At 33.7% G+C, this 20,271-nt stretch overlaps 5 protein-coding genes across 5 annotated transcripts; 3 read left to right on the plus strand and 2 right to left on the minus strand.

Moving 5' to 3' along the window:
* Positions 1 to 1,822: 1,822 nt before the first annotated feature.
* Tsp_03799 (mediator complex subunit MED14 family protein) lies at positions 1,823 to 7,748 on the plus strand. The gene is given in 22 exon segments (XM_003374555.1): positions 1,823 to 1,983; positions 2,037 to 2,063; positions 2,122 to 2,227; positions 2,276 to 2,440; positions 2,706 to 2,852; positions 2,900 to 3,078; positions 3,185 to 3,736; positions 3,933 to 4,089; positions 4,191 to 4,318; positions 4,370 to 4,424; positions 4,454 to 4,644; positions 4,699 to 5,516; positions 5,567 to 5,580; positions 5,598 to 5,684; positions 5,757 to 5,874; positions 6,329 to 6,364; positions 6,507 to 6,715; positions 6,788 to 6,908; positions 6,976 to 7,151; positions 7,221 to 7,382; positions 7,433 to 7,616; positions 7,690 to 7,748. The coding sequence occupies 22 exon segments, from the start codon at positions 1,823 to 1,825 to the stop codon at positions 7,746 to 7,748; spliced, it is 3,852 nt and encodes a 1,283-aa protein (XP_003374603.1).
* A 246-nt stretch (positions 7,749 to 7,994) lies between these two features.
* Positions 7,995 to 8,800, minus strand: Tsp_03800 (conserved hypothetical protein). The gene is made up of 2 exons (XM_003374556.1): positions 8,497 to 8,800; positions 7,995 to 8,434 (listed from the first exon to the last, which is right to left on the minus strand). The coding sequence occupies exons 1-2, from the start codon at positions 8,798 to 8,800 to the stop codon at positions 7,995 to 7,997; spliced, it is 744 nt and encodes a 247-aa protein (XP_003374604.1).
* A 2,249-nt stretch (positions 8,801 to 11,049) lies between these two features.
* On the plus strand, positions 11,050 to 11,927 carry Tsp_03801 (selenoprotein T). Its single transcript, XM_003374557.1, has 4 exons — positions 11,050 to 11,266; positions 11,423 to 11,628; positions 11,676 to 11,763; positions 11,824 to 11,927. The coding sequence occupies exons 1-4, from the start codon at positions 11,050 to 11,052 to the stop codon at positions 11,925 to 11,927; spliced, it is 615 nt and encodes a 204-aa protein (XP_003374605.1).
* A 273-nt stretch (positions 11,928 to 12,200) lies between these two features.
* On the minus strand, positions 12,201 to 12,638 carry Tsp_03802 (Pre-mRNA-splicing factor Ini1). The gene is made up of 3 exons (XM_003374558.1): positions 12,563 to 12,638; positions 12,349 to 12,516; positions 12,201 to 12,289 (listed from the first exon to the last, which is right to left on the minus strand). Exons 1-3 carry the CDS (start codon positions 12,636 to 12,638, stop codon positions 12,201 to 12,203), a joined length of 333 nt encoding a protein of 110 aa, XP_003374606.1.
* A 1,005-nt stretch (positions 12,639 to 13,643) lies between these two features.
* Positions 13,644 to 17,915, plus strand: Tsp_03803 (conserved hypothetical protein). Its single transcript, XM_003374559.1, has 3 exons — positions 13,644 to 13,709; positions 14,058 to 16,460; positions 16,524 to 17,915. The coding sequence occupies exons 1-3, from the start codon at positions 13,644 to 13,646 to the stop codon at positions 17,913 to 17,915; spliced, it is 3,861 nt and encodes a 1,286-aa protein (XP_003374607.1).
* The last annotated feature ends 2,356 nt before the right edge of the window (positions 17,916 to 20,271 follow it).

A 20,271-nucleotide genomic window follows, 5' to 3' on the forward strand; every position in this document is an offset into this window, starting at 1 on the left:
AAAGTTCCGATGAACATACGTCAACAAAAATGCCAACAAAACGGACGACTTTTTGCATAATGGCCTTATAGAAGTGCTTTACATTAATTATCGAAAAAAACAATCTTTCAACCACAACAAAACAATAAGTATACAGCATTATATCTTCCGACAGATAAACACAACGTTTTCAAGTGATTACAGTCGACCAATTGATGAAAATAGGTGTATTTGAACCAATGATTGTCAGGCGACAGTAATCCAACAAATATTTTTCTATAAAATACATAAAAAATAAACAGTCGCGATCATTTATTTTTAATTATATTAATATAATATTATATTTAAAAATATATAATAAAAATATTTTATTTATTTAAAGGTTTTTAATAGATGATTGCGAACTTTGCACGTGACCTTTAACAGAACAAGAAAATTGTACAAAACAAATGTCTTATAAATTTAAATGCAAAAAAATTAACTTATTATTTACTTTTGTTTTTTATATTAAATAATAAATTATTATGCAAATTAAAAATCCTCTCTTTTATTTTAACAGCTACTGTTAATAAAACTTTAATTTGACATGAACTCTGCAATATAAATTAAAAAATTAATAAAAATAACAGAGTTACATATAATAAGTTTATTTTTATTCAAATTTCGTTTCACAAAGCAAAATTGTTTTCACAGCTGCCTTTTATTCATTTAAATGTTTAAGCTTCAAAGTTTCCTCAAAATTAAAAAATGCTACTTATTGGCTTTATTTTCATGCAGTTAATGACCAGTACTCCGCATGAAATATTTATCTTTCATTTTTTATTGAATTTTTTTATCTAATAAAGAAACTTGCCGAATTTCATAATTTCTTTTATTTGGAACCCATAATTTATTTGAAGACAGAAAGCAGAAACTGAATTAACTGGATTAAATTGAAAAAGACAAAATAACAAATCGTTTTTCATTAAAATTTTAAGCGATATGATCCAACGTTTGATATATTCCATATTTATTATGCAACGTAAAACGACCTTTTACTTATGATTTTATTCACCAGTTTCAATTTTTCAAAAGTAAAATTTAGTGTTGAGCAATTGCTACCCATTGTTATTCTGTAAATAAGTGAAATTTAAATTTAAACAAGCAATTTGTATCCATTGCTATTCTGAGCAACTGCTTTATGAAATGTTTTGTATTTAATATTTTTTCAAGTATAAAAAATATAATTCTATATTTTTTTCATTAATCTGATTATTTCCGTTTAAAATTTCGCAATATTTATAAAATTAACAGTTTTCCTCAAGATGACATCATACTGTAATTAATGATAATTCGGTATTATTTTATAAAATTATATTTTATTGAATTTTCTAATTTATATAAGTTCATAATCGTTTATTAAAAATTAATTTCATAAAATATAACCGAAAATAGTAGTAAATATATATTTGTAGTTATACCTACTTTTCTTTATATTCCAGCTTCCTGTAACTCTTAAATGGATTGATAAACTTTAAAGCTCCTGTTTACAGCATTGTTAATATATTTCATTTCAAGTGCAAGTTTAGGAGTTTATAAGTAAATGACATGTATTTTGCATTTAGATAAAGTTTTTTATTTACTACTATACGTAGTATGCTTTATAGTAAGTAACGTAGCGTTTTGCACCCGTGGTTAATAATGACTGACTGAAAGAGCTTGCATTATTGAGATATCATATGCACTCTTAGAGCTGTTAATGATACCTTCAGTAAATGAATGACATGAAAATGTAATTTTAATCTTTTTTATGTTTCGTCCTGGGTGACATAATGTTTTTCTTATTAAGTGCTCAATAACGAAAATGTCTGGCGATGAGGAAACTATGGATTTTGAAGAAAAGTTGGCTGCATTTCCTCTTCCAAGTATTCCTGCAAATCAAGGACCGCCTTTTATGGCGTTTGGTGTTCTTTTGGATTTTGCAGTCCAAAAGACCTATCAAGATTTTGTCATTCTGACAGATTTGTATAATATCTAACCTTTTATTTTACTTTTAGTTATATATGATTTTAATTTAGGTTACCAAAAAAATCTGACTTAGATAGGTATAATAGAGTTTATTAAATTGTTTTTAATTTAATTAGTTTCAGTTTAATTGTTTAGAAAAATAAGTATTGCACAATTTGCTCATTCGGCTCGTCAATTGTTTGTTCGTTTATATGCTATACTTAAATGGGCTAGATGCGGTGCCAAAGTCGATTTATGCACTGTAAGTATATTATTTCTTATAAATATATTTTACATTTTTCTCCTTTAGGGAATAGTGTGCTTTTTGGACCAGCAAGCTTCTATGTTTGTTGATACGGCGGATCGTTTGTATCAGATGAACTGCGATGTGTTGCAGAATGCTAGATTGCCAGTCTTCCAAATTCCTACTGCAGTCGACGTTCTCACGCTTGGAACGTATCCACGATTGCCCTCAGTTATTAAGGTTGCTAAGACTGTTATTTATTAATTTTTGTTAACCCAATGACAGCACAGTAAGAATTATTCTTTTTTTTCTGATGATTTTTTTGCATGATTGGAATTTTGTTCAGTTTATAATGAAAGTTGCATTCTATTGCATGTAATTTATGACTTTAATCAGCAACTTGTAATTTTGTTTATACAGTTATTATATGATTGTTTAAGAGGATGCTTTTTTGTGTTTAATGGTATTTCATACAAATTGCAAGTGTTTACTTCAGAGAGAATTTATACGAACAGCAGATATTAGTCAAGAAGAAGAAGAATGTGTTTTGCATCGATTGAATTATGTTATTGAACGTCGCTTGTTGCCATCGCTTCTTACTCTTCCTGAAGGAATGAGAAATTTTACTGTTAACAATGGAATGGTGAATCATGGTTTAGTTTTGTTATCTTTTTTAAATTTATATTTTAGGTAACATTTCACGTTGCAGGAGAATTTGAAGCTCAGTTGACTCTGCTCGGTCAACTGCCTCGAACACCGTGGACATTGTTGAATTTGCGCATTCTTGTCTCAGATCCAAGAGTAACTGATGGATCTGATATACTTAGTTCTTTACAACTTTCATTTCTACATCATTTAATTCAATCCAGGTAATTAATTGCTGTAATGATATAATAACAGAATTTGTGAGAATCACATGGTAGAATTTATTAAAAAATTGAAATTAGTAAGCTTGTATAAATAAAGAAATTTCAGGCTGAATGTTTCAAAGGAACCAATAGTCGAACTGTACAGAGTGATACACTGCTTTTGTTTATCTGCGCAGTTAGACATTCTCTGTTGTCAAGCTTATCGATTAATTGGAGATTTCATGTCTGAAAATTTATCAGTAGAAGAATATGTATCTTCTGAAAAATTGGTGCTTAGTTATTGGAAAGAGCAGAATCAAGGTGGAGTCGCCAGTTTCAAAGTTATATTTTGGATCAATCAAGATGAACCTTTTGCTCCTCTTCAAGTCACCCATATTCCGAAGTCAGAATTGAAGTTGCCATCTATGGATACAGAAAGTGGACAACTTTCGTTGGATAATTTACTCACCGAAACTGTTCTAATACGCGTTAAGCACCGTTTGCAACAGCTGTGCGACTTTTTGCGTACTATCAAAGGTCTTACTTGTACCTTTATCAGTGACATGCCAGCACTCAGTATTACCTTTCTTCCCGACAGCAGTTTTACTGAAACATTAGATTTGTCAATGAATCTTTTTACTGGGAAATTTGTTTGTCGCCTTCCAGCATTTGGTAACAAGTTGCATGTTAATCTTGTTGTGGTTTATGGGGTTTTAATGGTTTCTGTTTTTTAGACGAAGATATTTCGCTCATTGCACAATTAACTGAAAAATTGGATGACAGTCATTGGAACTGTTTAGAAGATTTATTACACCAAATTCGGTATTTTTTCCATTTAATTTTTTTGTTTATGGCAATGAATTTTTAAATTTCAGTGTTCGAATTTTTGTGAACCGAATAGATCATACAATGCGATTTTTCACGTTGAAAAGTTGCGAAACATTGCCTGCTTTTCTGAAAACAGCTTGCGAACAATGGCCAGTTGATAGACGATTCATAATAAAATTTCATCGTTTTGAAAATTATTACATTGTAAGTTTGGAAAATTATTACATTGGAAATAAAAATAATTTTTTTGTAATAATTTAATTTTCATTTAGAATTAATTATGTGCATTCTTGTTTTTTTCATAGGTTTTAACATTTAATGATCACCCGGATGATTCGGCGAAAGTCAACCTTGATTTTTGGCTTGTTTGCAATGAAACAGTGTCAAATGCTATCCGTTCGGCTGATGCTGATGATGATGACCGTTCAAAGAAGTACATTTGCATATAATTATTTATTGTCATTTTAAAATTGTTTATTTTAAGGAATGTCAACTTGTTGCATTTTGATTTGCGAAGGGTTGTCTCTGATACCAAAGGGGTATGATATAAATTTAAATTTTTTTAAAGTTTCATCAACTGTGTTTGTTTTCTTGGAAAATACAGAAAAAACAGTGTGTCATACCTGAGCTGATGGCTGCATTCTCCATGTGTGAAAATGCTATGCCGTTTTTTTTGCTCATGGAAGAAATGGAACGCACTTCCGCTCGATATGCTTACCATCAGCTATTTGATGGCACTGTTGTTTTACGTGTGCTTGGGTACAATTTTTGTAATTTTATATTTAATAAATAAATGTAATTGTAATTTTTCAGAATTGATCAAACATATGATCGCAATCTGGAAAAAATATTTGGTTTGCCAAAAGGTCTGGCGATTGGTTTGTCGTGTGATCGACATCGTGTGGTTTGGAGTATCGGATTGAATACGACCGGTTCTCCTCTTGGTGATTCTTCTTCATTTGGAAGAGCAGTGCATCGTAAAATTACAATCCTGAGTTGTACCGTTGGTAATGAAAGTGCTCGAAAATGTCTCGACGACGTTTTATCCGGCGTGCGGTGCTTTAACGCTTTGTACGAACCAGTGAAAGCTCTGGCCGGAGCTTACAAAAGTTGCTTGCACCGACTGACACCGTTGAGCATGTTGAGCTCTTACAAGCTTACGTTGGTTTATGGTCCAATGTTGCGCTATGTTTGTCACCTGCAGTGGAAACCCATTGAAAAGATGTACATTTTGTCATTCGGAGTCGACAATTCCGTCTTAAATGAGGAGTATGTGTATTTCAATCCCCATTCAATCTTATGCGGACACTTGCAACATTGGTTCAATGCCGTCCGGGATGTATCGGCATTGGCGCATCTTCTGCAAGCGTCATCAGCGGCTCTACAGGCTTTGACCACTTTGCCGGATACAATTTTTCGCGTCGGCTCTGAGCACACATCTAATCAGATGCTTTATTTGAATCGGATGTTTTCAATATTGCCAACCGGTCCTGATACTGTACGTCTGCTTTGCAAAGATCATCTCTGCTTGGAGATGCGGTTCACGTTTTGTGGTTCAGTTTTCATGCGTGATTGTGGATCTGCGTTCGGTTTACCTCAAATGAAATCAGTGAAATACGTACCAATTACAGGTTTTAAAGTGAGCGTTTTATAACTGTTATTTATTATTCGATTTATTCAGTCATCTCTGTGAACGTATATTCTTTTTAAAGACATTCCTCAATTTGCACATTAGCGAAATGAAAGCTGCTATTGAAGCAGAACGAAAAGTCAGCACTGCAGTTCATGATTCATTGATGGTAAATTTTGCATTTATTCATATTGATCATATAATTTAATTCAGTTATTTTAATTTAAACATTTTATTTTAGGAAATGTCAGATGTGGATTTCAGTGGTAATACTTTTCAAGCAAATCCCAATTCTGGCACTGGTTCATCGACGGTATTGGAAAATTCGATGCGCATTTCAACTCAAAATCGTCTCCTCGGTAAGCATAGTCATCTAGTTTATCTCATCTATGTATTTTTAAACTTATTTTTCGAATTGAAAATTTTCTTTATTTATAATGTTATTGATTTCATATTTCATTATTAATATTACTTACTGTAGCGGTTAGATTTTACTTTGAGTATGGTACTACTATTACAGTATATTGGAACGCAGGATAAATGCAATATATAATGTGTTTGAACCGAATCGCCACATTATTAATTCACTGGCAATTAACATAGCAGTGTTGTCATTTGTGAATAGCAATTCCATTAGCGGTGCAGTTTAAAAACATTAAGCAATTTCTTGTTTGAAAAAATGCTCGTCTCTTTTATTTTTAATTAATGAAAACGAGCATTTTTCTAATGTGTAGTAATATCTACAGTTTTTCTTAATCAATGAAAACTTCTGTCGATTTTTGTAGATTTGTACATATTTAATATTTATTATAGTGAATCAGTTCGACTATTCGGTTATCATTAATCTTAGTTTAATTCTTAGATTTGTACAGTAAATAAGTAAAGTTTAATGTGGAAATTTAAATCTTTCTTTTTAAATGATATCAGCGTTTGAAAAAGCAAAAGAGTATTTGCAAAATCATTCTGTTAAAATACAAGATAAAAATTGCAGGCAATTCTTTGGCAAACGACGATGGTCATGCAGAACCATCATCTAGATCTCCTCCTGAAGATTGGACGCCTTGTGTAGTTCCTATTGAAATTCAGCAGAACGCATTTATCCGTATTTGTTCACCATCTGGTACTCACCCACATCCTGAATGGAGTCACTTACAAAAATTTATCCTGTCTGTTGAAGTGTTGGAAAAGATGAAGGAACAGGTAAAGAGAAAGTTGAGATAGTTTTCTCAGTCATTTAAACTGTTTGTCTGAAGCTTGAATTTCATTTTTCAGGCAAACAATTTTACTGTTATCAGACCTGGTCAGCTGTCGTTGAAGTGCAATCAATCGGAGATGAAGTTTTTCCTAAACGAATCGAACCTGTCGTCGGTGATGTTCAAATTTTTCAGAGATGGTAAATACGGAAATAAATAAATGAAAAATGTAGCAAAATTTTTTTTTAATTTGTGCTTTTTTTTCAGAAAACGATGCTTGCACTGAGAGTGATGTGCAATTTTTGGAAAAATATTTTCTTGAACAAATTTCTTCAACTTACAACGCGGCAGCAATGTACGCTTTTGTCCGAATGCTGACCGTTTGTCAGACAATTCGTCGCGATTTATTAAGCAGCTTCTTGTCTATAATGAATATTCAACAGGTGCACACACACACACATTTAATATTCTTATATTTGTCATGTAAATAGCATGTTTATTTTTGCCTGTAGCATGCATATGTAGAGAGCAGTACGGCATACTGGATACCGGAGATGTGCTTTTTGATTCCGTCTCCACAGCTTGTGCCGACAACATATCTTAGTCGTGCCACACTTATGCCTGGAGGTTTGGCTATTGTTGCTAATGTTGTACAAAAGAAAATGTTATTTTGGGTAAAAAGAAAACGGTCATGACATTTTTTAGCATTTTGATTTGCTTGTAGATAAAATTTGTCCGCGTTGCGGATCCAAGTCATTGCGTCGCTTTTCCATTTCTGTACGATGGTGAGAACAACAGCTTGCAAGTATTCCGAGGAACCAATCAGCAAACGGCGCAGCAATCTAACAGCACCGTTTATCCGATTGAAACTTGTTTGTTGAGGCAGCAGCAAACTCATTCTGCTTTTAGTAATGCTTATTTATTTATTTTTTATTTATCATATTTACCTTAGACAAAAAATGTATTTAGGTGAATGTGTAGTTTGGCCCTGTATTCGAGACGTGATGCACATAAATGAGCTAATACCGGGTAGAAGTTGATAATCAGTGTTGTCAATGTTTGCAAATAAACAATACAATACCTGCTAACAGGAAAGCTTTACTATTTACTCATAAGCGGTGTGTTCTTTTTTATTTGTTTGTTAGGTACTTATTTAATTACTGTCGCACAATTAACTTTTGGTCTTTTTATTAATTTGATTATGAAAGTTGAATGTTGTCTGTCTGTCTGTCAGATGTTGCTTCTTTAATAATATGCTTTTATTTTCATTTTAAACTTCTGCACAATCAAAATTGGCATTGCCTCCTGCATGTACCTAATGTACGGTTAGTTCTCTGCATGCAGATTTGGACACATGATTGTCTTTTTTCTTCGTTCCGCAACAATAGAAGAGATTTGACCACATTGAAGTCCGTTTGACTTAGCGGTTCTTCTTTTTTTTCTTCTCTTTCTTCTTCTTCTATCTCTTTTTCTTTTCTTTCTTCTTCTTCTTCTATTATTTCTTCTTCTGCTTCTTCATTGATGTTGTCATCTGCATAATCATCGGTCATTGCTGTTTTATATGTTGAAATGCAAGTGTGCTTTTTGCTGTGGAAGTAAGTATCCGGTGGACAAAAGCCGCAAAACGAAATCACAGCCGAACAGAATATGAAGTTCGTTTTATTTTTCTTCAACCAAATTGCCGAGTTTCGGTGTTGAATTTCACGACATAGTTCCAACGAGCAAGCTTAAACGGAGACAATGTTTCATGTGTGACAATTTTGCTAATCTCATGAAAGATCTACTTACGTGAATTATTCGCCAACGACTGGGCAGAGCATTGCAGGGGTAGCCTGCTGAAGGTGCGCATTGGACAGTAGCCACAGAATTGTCGCTTTTTGCTGCAATAGAGAAAAACATCCGAACCGGGGGCAGTGGTCAGCTTTTGTTCAACCCCTTTGCACAAATCTAGTGGACATTGTTGCAAAATTTGCATTGTCGGTTGTTGATAACTGGCCGGCAAATCGGTGATGTTCCATTGTCGAGGAATGATGAATATTGGCGAAGTGATTGCCACCGCAATTAGCATAAACAAGATCGCATTGCAAAGCATTTTTTACTCACTTTTCACAGTAGATTAAGTTAATCTTGTAGTTTTCTTCTTTTTTTTGAATTTCTTTTCTACAGTGCAATTGCTGTAGCCTTTTGGATATCAACGTGTAAGCAGTGCTGGTGTAGTACGGCTTGAGCGTCTGCTTTGAAGTGTTGCTTCGTCTAAGTGGTATTTATGCTACCGACGATTTTGACGACGACGACGATGATGATGGTCATTTCATTTTATGCCTTGTCGCTGGCGAATCATTTTAAAGCTTTGCGTCAGCATCTGTTTACTGGTTGTCTGAGTTGGTGTAAATTCTGCTACTATTATGTCCAATTTGCACGCGACAGTCTTTTGCCTTAGGAGATGATTTAGACTATTACGTAAGTAATAAAAATTTATCTCTTAAATGTATAATTCTAACTAAATGTAATCATGGTATGATGCATGTATATAAAATTTATTTATTGAAAAATATAGGTAAATGTGTACCCACACGCATGCATACATACATGCATATATATACATATATATATACATTTGTGTGTGTGTGTGTGTGTGTGTGTGTGTGTGAATTTCTTTTATTTCTAGTTAATCCAAGTTGGATTACATTTCTAGAAAATTCACTGAATAGCTGAAAAGATCATTATTATCTTTTCAAAAAAAGTAGTTCATCACATTTTCAAAATTAACTTTTTTTAAAACATTTTCCACCTCTTATTTTTGCAGTAAGCTTTTTTTGCCTTCTTCCAAGAGGTTATAAAGATTAGATTAACTTTGCGATCAATATTGGTTATTCAGAAATGTCGAGAAATCAAATGTGAGTGCAAAATAGCTATGCGGGGTGCATGAAAATTAGAAAAATTGTGAAAGGTAATTTTATGTGAAAGGCATTTTGTGACAAGCAATTAATTGCAAAATGAAAATATAAATATTGGAAAAACTTTGTATCTGTAAAAGTTTGACAATCTGCAGATGCTTACCCTGCTGTATAGACTGGGAATTTCAATACGTGACATACGTTCAATTGTGGGTTTTTATTTCAATTGCAAAAGGTAGTTTTATGGATGTTAAAAAATTAATGAAAATGACGACAATTTTCTTAATGTCCAGCTTTTGAACAGTGTTATTAAAATGTTGAATGCTTTTCTGTTTGGCAGTGTATCGTCCACTGCTCTGATTGAAGTAGCAATTTAAAAGTTGATGTGCACGTTCGAAATTTAAAACATCCATTCTCAGAAGAACGATAACGTAGCAACTCTTTGGTAATAAAACGTAACCACAATTTGACAAAAGCAATTTTTACATTTCCATATTTTTCAGCAAAAATTTGGAAATTCAAATGTTGCAATATGGATAAAACATATAGAACTTGTTGTTGTAACTGTAATTTAAATTTGCAAATTTGTTTATCTTTCATTTGATTCACATTTATGATGTAATATTTGCTATTATTTATAAATCTTGTAAATTATATTTTGAATACAGTATAATTCATTAATTTTCAATGCTGCGAAAATTTACCATCAATGCGATTCATCAGAGCTGCAGCTGCAAAATAAAAAGGACGAAATCGTGGCAATTTTATTCATTGTTATTTACTTTTTGCAACATTTTCTGCTGTAATTGATTCTATGCATTTAATTATATCTCGACTGTGGAAAGTAATGACAATGTAAAATTAACCAGATGTTCATTCTCACCTGTAAAGCAATGCTTTAATATTAACATATCAGAATACTGTGAGAATAATCACAGTCAATTATCATTATACATATATGTATGATTTGTTCCTCGATTACTTGAGTAATTCAATTTACTAATGATTTACTGTGAATCTGTTAACTGTACAATTAATTATTAGCAAGTTGTCATTCATCTAAAATTATATTCTAGTTACAGTATATGTGCATTTAGCAATAAGCGATGTGTTTAATAAAAAAATTAAAAATCATTAAAAATTTTTTAAAATGCGGTTGCTTTATCCTATATGTGCTGGTTATTTAATTTCTTTAAATAATTCAATTCGTGTAAAATCTTTAACCCATTTTGTAGCACCACAAGTAACTAAAGTAATATTTGAAAGCGTTTGTGTTGACTGTTATATATGCTATTAAATTACATTTTATAATTAAATTTAAAATATTCATCTTTATGTAGCGATTTATGAAATTTTAAAAAGATTCATTTTAAAACTGAAGATTCGAACTTGAACGTTTTTTGGTACAGGAAGGATACGGTATTTGATTTGTTTTGCTTATGAAATGTCAGGTGTAGTGTTTTGCGTTTTGTCCATATTTGCGGTTTTATCTCTTAGAGATCTGAGATACTCTGACGCTAATTTGAAACAAGAAAATATGCATCCTGATGAAGATGAACCAAAACGTGCACCTGGGAAAATGGCCCCACAAACCATTACATTTCTTTACTGGTATACTTATATTATCTTAATTGTATTTCTCTTTATTTGTGATATTGATAGTTAGAAATGAAAATTTAATTAAAATCACGTTTTAGTTCAGAATGATTTAAACTGAAGTGTAACTTCAATTACAAGCTGATCCTGTTTTTCTTATCTTCCAGTATTGAAAAAATTTGCTTTTAGTTCTTCCTGAGGGTATAAGCAAGCCTTTGAAGACTACGCTAGGTTAATTCAATCACAGTTTCCTGGTGTTGTTGTCAAAGGTGAAACTTATCCACCACCACCTTACAAGGCAACAGTTGCGGAAGTGATTCGTGCGTTAAAGATAGTTTTGATTTTGTGCATATTATTTGAAGTCGATTTGGCGTTTTTGTTGAACATTTCGATCCCACCTATTTACGTTTGGGCGATGCAGAATAAGGTACTTCTTATTAAAGAAGGGGAAAAAGTTAATATTTAAAATTGTAGGTATCTGCGTGTTTGATGTTGTTTTTCATGAGTACGGCAATCGAAAATTATTTGCTATCAACGGGAGCATTTGAAATTTTTATGAATGGTCAGTAAAACAGGTTTTATGTGAATAGACATTGATATTTGATTTTTTCCATTTTTGCAGATATACCTTTGTGGTCAAAATTGGATGTTGGCCGAATTCCACAGATAACCGAACTGTTTGGTATCATTAATGCGCATTTGAATCTCTCCTATACATTGTCTTGAACGTTGAATGGAAATTCGTCTTGTGACAGTTTTCGCATAAACCTACAGTAGAGGTGGCGAACACTCGATGGTGACGCGATATTCTGTTCTTAATTTACTTGTTTATTATATGTTTTGATTCTGTTGAAACTTGTAAAAATGCGAATAAAAATTTAATTTGCATAACGCAATATTTCAAAACAATAATTGGTGTCAAACTGACGTACAATGTACAACGAGTTATTGCGGAAACTGACGACAGATGTACAATAATATCGTCAGTTCCGCGAAGTGTCACCTTTTTTTAAAGCCATATTTTTTCCGTTCGTAGAACAAGTCAGTTTTTGCACTTCCCAGATTTACAATTTTTGGACATCCATCTCGCTGTAAAAAAGAAAAAGCAATAACAAATGTTTTTCAGAAAAGCAGAAAACGAAGCCTACATCTTTTTCTGTTTGGATACACTCTTTGCAGTAATAAGCGTCGCTTATTCCCGGACCTCCGCAAATTACACATCGACCTTGATACGATCCGTAATTACATTCGTCGCAGATACGTACAAGCGAACAAGGTCGAACGTATGAGTCACATACGACGCACTTACCATCGCCTAAAATAAATGCGATAAAAAAAGAACAGCCAGAGGTAACGCTTACATTTTTCACAAAGTCTTCCAATAGCCACTCCCGGTTGCTTTCTGCAAAATATTAGATCTGGATGATGCTTAGCCATTGCAAATTGAAAATACTCAACACGCACTTATTAAAGTTGCTTCTCCTTCGAACAGTAAGACTACAGTAATACTTTAGTACATGCAATTCTATAAAAATGTCAGTTTAGAAATTATCAAAAATTTAATTCTGAATATGGAATTACAATTTATTTTTTAAGATTATCATTTACATTTAATTTATGCAATAAATTAATTCACATCCAACAATTTTTTGATGTCATACTGTAATATAATGGTAACTGCTTCAAAAGTAAAATATAATAATAAATGACTAAATAAATTAAAAAAAATATTCATTAAATTGTTTTTATTTTTAAGTTAGTTCTACTTTAACGAAACCACAAATTTAAATTTCTTTCACTAATTACCGTATGCCTATGCTAAAGTAGTTTCTCATTTGTATATTCTAAATTCGTTGTAATATTTTTTAACATAAAACGTAAACAAAAGTAAAAGTTTAATCAAGTTATGAACCATATAACGTCAGCGTATGTAAATGAAGAAAATTATTGTGCGTTGTTAAATTGTAGGAACAAACGCATTAGAAACTTTAAAAAGTAAACGTTACTAATGGCTTTTTTATTTAAAAATAGATCAATTTTTGCGGTTTCTAAATTTTATAATGACTCTCAGATTTGTTAAAAGCAAAATATTTTGGTGTTTTACCAAAAATATTCTTGATTTTCATTTTGAGATTGCTGTCATCTCAAAACAACATGCTTACTTTATTTCAATTTTTGAGTGTAGTCTGAATTTAATAATCTCTTCGATGGTGCTATGTTCTTATTGCTGCTTTAGAGCATGAGCAGTTTTTTCAAAGCAAAAATCTTTATTTTATTGTATATTTCAATATATTTATAGGCATATGTTCATTGAAATGGTACGATGTTATATTTTACATGAGTGTTTTTTTCAGAGATTAAAATGCTTTAAAAGAATCTGTCAGTGGTTGTATAAAATTTAAAGTGCCTTATTGTTGTGAAGCTGTGGAAAGGGATTGACAGATGGAAAAGGAAAAAGATTTGAGCTTCAAAAATTGGATTGTGATTATGAAAGATGATGATCGACAGGTAGAGTGATGATTTTTGTGATTTTTCATTGTAAATTGTCTTTTATTGCGCATAATTTGTTACGCTGACGTAATAGAGTACATTTTCAATATGTTTTTTCTATAAAATTAATAATAAGTTTTAAAGTGAAGTTTTTTCGCGGCAATTGTTAATTGTTGAGGAAAGAGCGGAATTTCGTTCAAAATTGTCTTATTAACCGTTGTCATAGAATATGGCATTTGTAATTTATTGGTGTGCTGCTGATAAAATTTTAGTTTTTATCGTTGAATATTATTATTTAAATTAAGAGAAGTTGGTCCGTTTGAACTTTTCAAATATTAACCGAAAAAACGTTTAAATTGTTTTAAGGATAATGCGAAAATTGGTAAAATATTCAAATTGTGTTATCATAAAAGAGATCCAAAACTTCCGGACATGGAGTTTTGGTATAGCAATAAAGATTTTCCAGAATTGAAGGATGGTGATGTGGTTGAAATTTACCACAATGATGCACCATCGAATCGGCTTTTGGTTCTAGCTCGGGGTGGTTGTATGGAATTTCTTTGCAAAACTGGAAATACAGTAAGCGTGGACGAAAATTTGGCCAGCATATTTCATCTGAGAAATTATGGCGACGTTGTTGTTCGGAAGGTGAACATCAATTCGGTTGTTTTGGATGTGTTGGAATTGTCTGTCAAAGAGCAGTACATAAGCAATTCAGATTATTATCGTCTGCGCCAAGTGATAGTCAACACGTGCGTCTATATGAACAAGAAAATCGAACACTGGGGTATGCGAGTTTATGTGCAAGAGATGTTCCGTTTCGGCGAACGAGTCAACGCCGGGTATGTCAGCGAAAATACAAAAATCGTATTACGTTCCAGCAGTGCTGTTGTATACATAATGATCCAAATGAGCCGAGAGATGTGGGAATTTGACAATGAAGGCGATTTGCACGCGGAAAAATGTTTGGAAGGCTTTTTGCCCGATTTGTTTCGAAAATGGGATGAGCGAAATTGTACCCATTTTGTTAGCATTGTATTATTTTCGCGTTGTTTTTACAATACTGAACAACTGAAGAATTTGCCTTCCGAGGTTTATGAAGAGATGATGCAAAATATTAATGGTGAATATTATCGAGATTTTTATCATTTGATCATACAAAATGAGCAGTTTGACGACTGGCGATGGGTTTTGGAAAAGGTTAGAATCGGCTTTGCTCAGTTTACTTCGAAAATTAACCAATCAAATGAGTTGAAACTGAAACTGCAAGGTAGCAATACAACTTCGTCCACGGGTAACATTCTCGAATCGTTGAACATCCCTCTGAATTATTTTACAAAGTTTTACAAAAATCGCAGTTTCGAACGAACCGGCCAATTGATTATGGTAATTACTCCTGGTTCTGGAGTTTTTCAAGTCGACAATGATCTAGTGCAGCTCACCAGGCAGCGTTGCCTTGATTACGGTACGGCTGTTGATTTGGTTTGCCTTGGCGAGCAGCCTTATCACGTTGTGCCTTTGTTTGCGCTCAACGCTGACAAGAATTATGAAATGAACCTGGTATTGAATAGCAAAACGCCCAAAGAATTGTACATCGCTCCATTTTGGATGAACGTCAGTTATTATAAGCCGGCCAAACATGCTCTGTCGGTTTGCGCTTATAAATCACGATTGCAACTGCGCGATGTTCCTGCGACGTCGAATATACGACTTCAGCCGCCTTCGTTTGTCATCCACGCTTCCAGACGTCGACAAAGAGGTCCGTTTGATTTGTACGACGCAGACAGGTTGCTGCATAAACCTCTCGATGATGAGAAGGAAGACGAAGAGTTGGACCACGAATATTCTCAAATACTGATTGTTGTGGATCCTGTCAGCGGATTGAGGACCAGAACTCACGTACCTCGAAGTCACGTGCCGATGAGCGGCCGGCTCAGATGGGACTCCAATGTAGCTCTGAGTCGAAGAATCCATGCTTCCAGAGCTGAGAATGAAGTTGAGGTGAAAGACGATGCGATTGGGCTGAATCCTTTTCTGCCGTCTAGATTTTCAATTCCTATTTCGGCCGATCGAAGACGTTGGATACACGTGTTTCCAGTCGATTCATTTGGATGCTATAAACAGCCGCATCATTTTATACGTGGAAAATCGGTCATCTATTATGGTCGTCATTTGGAGTTCACTCCAGAAGAAGTTGTCGACCATCATGCCGAAATAGTTATTTCCAATGGACTGAACAAGGACGCCGATTCCCACATCGGTCCTGGACTTGGTAAAAAGTACGTATGGGCTTGGGGTGCAACCGGCGAACAAAGATGGATACCAGAATTGGAAATTGGAGTCGATTGGAAATCGCTCACTGTTCCAGCATGTTTGCCAATAACGACTGATTTTTTTCCAGATGCTGAAATGTTAAATGCCAATTACGTCACCAATGAAAGTACAATTCAAATTCACATTGGCATAGAGAGACGTTGGGAAAGTGCCATGTACAGTGATGGACGTTTGGCTTTGTTCGATGAATTCGTTGCTCAGCGATTATTGCTTGGCTTTCAAATGGTCAAAATTGACAAACCTACTTTCAGAAGAAGTCTGGCATCGATTTTGCCCAGTCTTTTCAAAGATCCACCAGAGAAACAGTGCTTACTGGGACTGGGTGTTCTGTACCACCTTATCGTTTTGCGAGAAAGTCAGCTCAGTTCTATCACGTTGAAGCCGAAATTTTATCCTCCTCTCTATGGGAAGGTCGAATACACTTACGAGCTTTTGGTATGTGAAAAAATTTTGTTTTTGTTTTTTTTTCTAATATTCAACAGTTTGTAATTTCCTTAGACTCCGGATGTGGAAGGGTATAAAACAAATGGGACAGTATTTTCTTGCAGTCGCATTGCAACCATCAACTGGCCGGGCAGGGATCACGTGGCAACGTTGTGCGGTTGCGGAGACGAATATGAACTGCTCAACACTGTGGAATGCTTGGAAGGTCGATTCATGGTTGTACCTTTCGACCAACCGGTCATCGAAACAATAATGAACAGCAATTCACCGCCGTATGATTTGTTCAAATGGTCGGAACGTCGTAGCGTGGAATGGAATATGGCGATGTGCTCGTTGTTCGTACGGTTTTTGGAAATGATCAACCGTTTGCGAAGACCTGGCAACAGTATTCACGAGGAAGTGAAATTGGCCAAGCGAATTGAAGCGAACCAATTCGAACAGATAGCTAAAGTGGCGTCGGCTCAGATTTCGATCGAATCCAGCCAATCACCGTTGCCTGTGAGGACAGTGGTCAGTGCGACGTTGGTTCATTGGATGATGCGCAACGTGAAGAACGTGACCAGTCTGTCCGACGCGGTCGATCTGTGCCGGCTGCTGGTCGGCCGGAAATTGTTGCTCGGAATACGCGGCAAGTGCAGGACCCAGTTCTATTATGGCTTCTATTTGTACTATTTCGACGATAGCAATACCAAGTGGCACGCCAATGCGGTCGATCCTCGTTGGCTGATCGAGACGAGATTTTCATATTCGGCAGTGAAATTTTTGGACCACGAGGCGGACGAAGTGAACGATTCGCAGTTGAACAATTTCTGTTTGGATGTGGACCCGAATCACCGTAGCAGTCGCCCAGAATGGTGCGACATGCTGGTCAGTCCTGTGTTTTGTCCACAGAAAGCGTTCGAAATTCACATGCGTTGGCTAACGGCCACTGGAAATATTGTCGGCGATTTGGTGCACACGTTGTGGCGTCGCAGTTTTCCGCTTGGGTTGAATATGGTTCCAGTACCCATTGAACCGTTTCTGTTGGGCGAAAGCCAGGGCGCGGATCCATTTCGAAATCCAATATTTGTCCCGTTCGACAAAGAGCTAATTGAACCGTTGAACGAACGCCTCTACCGCAAAGTGGCCAGTCAAATTTTGGGTCGTTTCGGCTTTTTGCCGTTCCACTGCTACTCGGGGCAGTTGAATCGATGTTCGGCGAAACAATTTGTCCACTGCACCGGCGGTATGTTGGCAATGGTCAGCGTAACCAAGCCCACAGAGCGTGGTCTCACTTGGACATGGAACGCGATGGTCGGTCGACGTTATATCAATCATCCGATCACCGGCGACGCTTCTTTCCAAGATAAACTTTTGCACGACTTGCGTCGACTCTGTTTGGCTGAAAATGGCGACTCTCGACTGAAAAGTATCATTAATCTTTGTGAAAATCAGCAGCCTACTTGAATAATCGGTTTGATTTAATATTTCGTTTTAATTTACCGAAATGTCCATTATATTATTATTATTATTATTATTATTATTATTATTATTATTATTATTATTATTATTATTAGAATTATTATTAGAATTATTCAGTATAATATATCCTAATTTTCACGTTTACTGTATATGTAATTGTTTTCTTTTGTCGTTCTTGCGACTGATGTTTTCAATTAGGTATATCGAATGTTGTTGTTGTTTTTGTTGTTGTTGTTGTTCCTTTCTTCTTCTTTTTAATCATTTTATGAACCATGTGGAAATTAATACTTTGAAGTGCTAGCAACATTTGCCATTTTTCGACAGTTATAATATCTGTCATCTTATATGTTATTCAGAACTGAAATCGTTTCGGCGACTGCCATCCAATGAATTTGAACATTTGTCTTTGTTCAGTTCATACTTTTAGATCGATTTATTCTCTTTGAAAATTCCACACTGAACTGTCAACATTTATTCAAATAATTCAACTTTGAAAATATTCCTGTTCAGTTTGCTCTAGCGTTGTTAAAATTGAAAATTATTCAACAATAAATTATATAGTCAAATAGCTTCATTATGTTTTGTATGGAAAAATTTTTTCCTGATTTTTCTTAATTGTGAAGTAGCTTTGAACGTGTGAAGTAGAACGGTCCGTTTTTGTTTTGCTTCAGTGATGTCATAAATTTGCATAGACTGATAATGCGCTCTGTTGATCAGTAGGGTTTGCGATTGAACGTTGAATTCCTTTTTCTTTGATAAAAATTTTCTTCTCTTTCATCTTTTTCAATATTTACTTCATTTGTAGAAAAGTGGAACTTTTTTCTAATTACGATTTTTATTAATTTTTAGCATTTATAATATTGCCAAATGTGAAGAAATGAACAAACGAAAAGAGCAAATGAAATCAAGCAAATCTACTACAATCAGCAAATAAAAAAAGAACAATGGTAAGATTGTTTTTTTCGTAGCGCGTAATAATGTAAATCAAAATTTTACTTCTTATTTGCAACGTAACCGATATTTATTCTTCTTCAATTCCCCTGCATCGATTTTGTCTTATAAATTATTATTATTATTGTTATTATTGGCATTTATTATTGTAATTGAAAACGTTGGCATAAGTTTTCGTCTGAAATTTTTTCCCTTTTTCTTCCATCCGTAGATCATGGAAAGATGTTACAGTAATCTCTTCAATCGTACTAAATTCACTATTTTGCAAGTGAAATTCCAATAATTTTCATGCTCTAATGCACCTAGCTTTGATTATTATTTTTTTAAATAGTTTTAATTTATTTGTTTTTTTAACAATTTATTTTCAAAGGATATGATTTATTTCGAAACTTATCATTCTAATTACATTAAATTACTCCGTAGATTATAATATTGAATGAAGTATTAAAACACAATCGGGTGTTTTTTTTAATTTTTATTTGTATTTAAATTTGTATTTTTTATAACTATACGTCATAGAGAAATTTTGAAATGCAATAGATAGATAAATTTGTTTGTAGAATTTTTTTCCTATTTTTCCTTTCTGCAATGAATGAACGAAATTAGTCAATTAGTCAAAAACAATATATTTGCTTTCGTCAGTGTAAAATGACAGTTTTCAATATTTAAATATGTAATATTAGTATTGAATACAATATTCCAATGACAGTGGTTAAAAAAGATTATTCATGGCGTATTTGCTTCACCTCTACGAGCTTCAGCATATCAGTTTGCGTATTTTTGGAGGTTACCTTGAAGAATGTTTGCTTAATCCCTTTGACTTGCATATTTAATCAAATGACATCAAATCATTCGTACTATGATTATAGTTGCTTTGAAATGCAGAAAGTCCGCTTTTGTACTTTTATTATTCATCAGTGACAGACAAGCATTTAAGCAAAAGGAAAATTATTTCAATTTGTTGCTGTTCAATTGACTGCTCTTTCAAACGGTATTCTTATTCTTTGAAATTATAAATGAGGTATTTCAGCTTTTCCGAGTTAAATAAAATTATCAAAGCGAAACTTTTCTATTTTTAACTTTAATATACAGCTTGAAACAGCTTCAAATATCTTTTCCAATAGCATCGTTTATATTGAATAATCACAGAAAGTTCACAATGAAAACTAATATGATTTACTTGTTCTTGTTTTCTCTGTATCCTACAGTATTATAAGTTTTATTACACGACCAAATGAAACGAGGCATTTTTCATTTATGACGAAATTAAACAAATATATATATATACTGGTTATTAATATTTGAATTTTTGTTTATTATTAAAATTCTTTTTTTATCTTTTCCCATATGCAGTTAGGAAGAATGAGCAACTTGAAATAACCTAGGAGGA

Source organism: Trichinella spiralis (genome assembly GCF_000181795.1).
Source record: "Trichinella spiralis strain ISS 195 chromosome Unknown Scfld5, whole genome shotgun sequence".
Taxonomy (NCBI): Eukaryota; Metazoa; Nematoda; class Enoplea; order Trichinellida; family Trichinellidae; genus Trichinella; species Trichinella spiralis.

What these genes read in the sequence shown, in the direction of transcription:
- Tsp_03799 (XM_003374555.1), top strand. Translation starts at nt 1,823, where the DNA reads ATGTCTGGCGATGAGGAAACTATGGATTTTGAAGAAAAGTTGGCTGCA. An exon ending in CTTCCAGCATTTGGTAACAA is followed by an intron (nt 3,737 to 3,932) that starts GTTGCATGTTAA and finishes TTTAAATTTCAG; the next exon opens with TGTTCGAATTTTTGTGAACC. An exon ending in GTTGTTTTACGTGTGCTTGG is followed by an intron (nt 4,645 to 4,698) that starts GTACAATTTTTG and finishes GTAATTTTTCAG; the next exon opens with AATTGATCAAACATATGATC.
- Tsp_03801 (XM_003374557.1), top strand. Translation starts at nt 11,050, where the DNA reads ATGTCAGGTGTAGTGTTTTGCGTTTTGTCCATATTTGCGGTTTTATCT. An exon ending in CTTTATTTGTGATATTGATA is followed by an intron (nt 11,267 to 11,422) that starts GTTAGAAATGAA and finishes AAGCCTTTGAAG; the next exon opens with ACTACGCTAGGTTAATTCAA. An exon ending in ATTTGAAATTTTTATGAATG is followed by an intron (nt 11,764 to 11,823) that starts GTCAGTAAAACA and finishes CCATTTTTGCAG; the next exon opens with ATATACCTTTGTGGTCAAAA.
- Tsp_03802 (XM_003374558.1), bottom strand. Translation starts at nt 12,638, where the DNA reads ATGGCTAAGCATCATCCAGATCTAATATTTTGCAGAAAGCAACCGGGA. An exon ending in TGGAAGACTTTGTGAAAAAT is followed by an intron (nt 12,517 to 12,562) that starts GTAAGCGTTACC and finishes CATTTATTTTAG; the next exon opens with GCGATGGTAAGTGCGTCGTA. An exon ending in TATCCAAACAGAAAAAGATG is followed by an intron (nt 12,290 to 12,348) that starts TAGGCTTCGTTT and finishes CTTTTTTACAGC; the next exon opens with GAGATGGATGTCCAAAAATT.
- Tsp_03800 (XM_003374556.1), bottom strand. Translation starts at nt 8,800, where the DNA reads ATGCTTTGCAATGCGATCTTGTTTATGCTAATTGCGGTGGCAATCACT. An exon ending in GTCGTTGGCGAATAATTCAC is followed by an intron (nt 8,435 to 8,496) that starts GTAAGTAGATCT and finishes TCTCCGTTTAAG; the next exon opens with CTTGCTCGTTGGAACTATGT.
- Tsp_03803 (XM_003374559.1), top strand. Translation starts at nt 13,644, where the DNA reads ATGGAAAAGGAAAAAGATTTGAGCTTCAAAAATTGGATTGTGATTATG. An exon ending in TGAAAGATGATGATCGACAG is followed by an intron (nt 13,710 to 14,057) that starts GTAGAGTGATGA and finishes AATTGTTTTAAG; the next exon opens with GATAATGCGAAAATTGGTAA. An exon ending in AATACACTTACGAGCTTTTG is followed by an intron (nt 16,461 to 16,523) that starts GTATGTGAAAAA and finishes TAATTTCCTTAG; the next exon opens with ACTCCGGATGTGGAAGGGTA.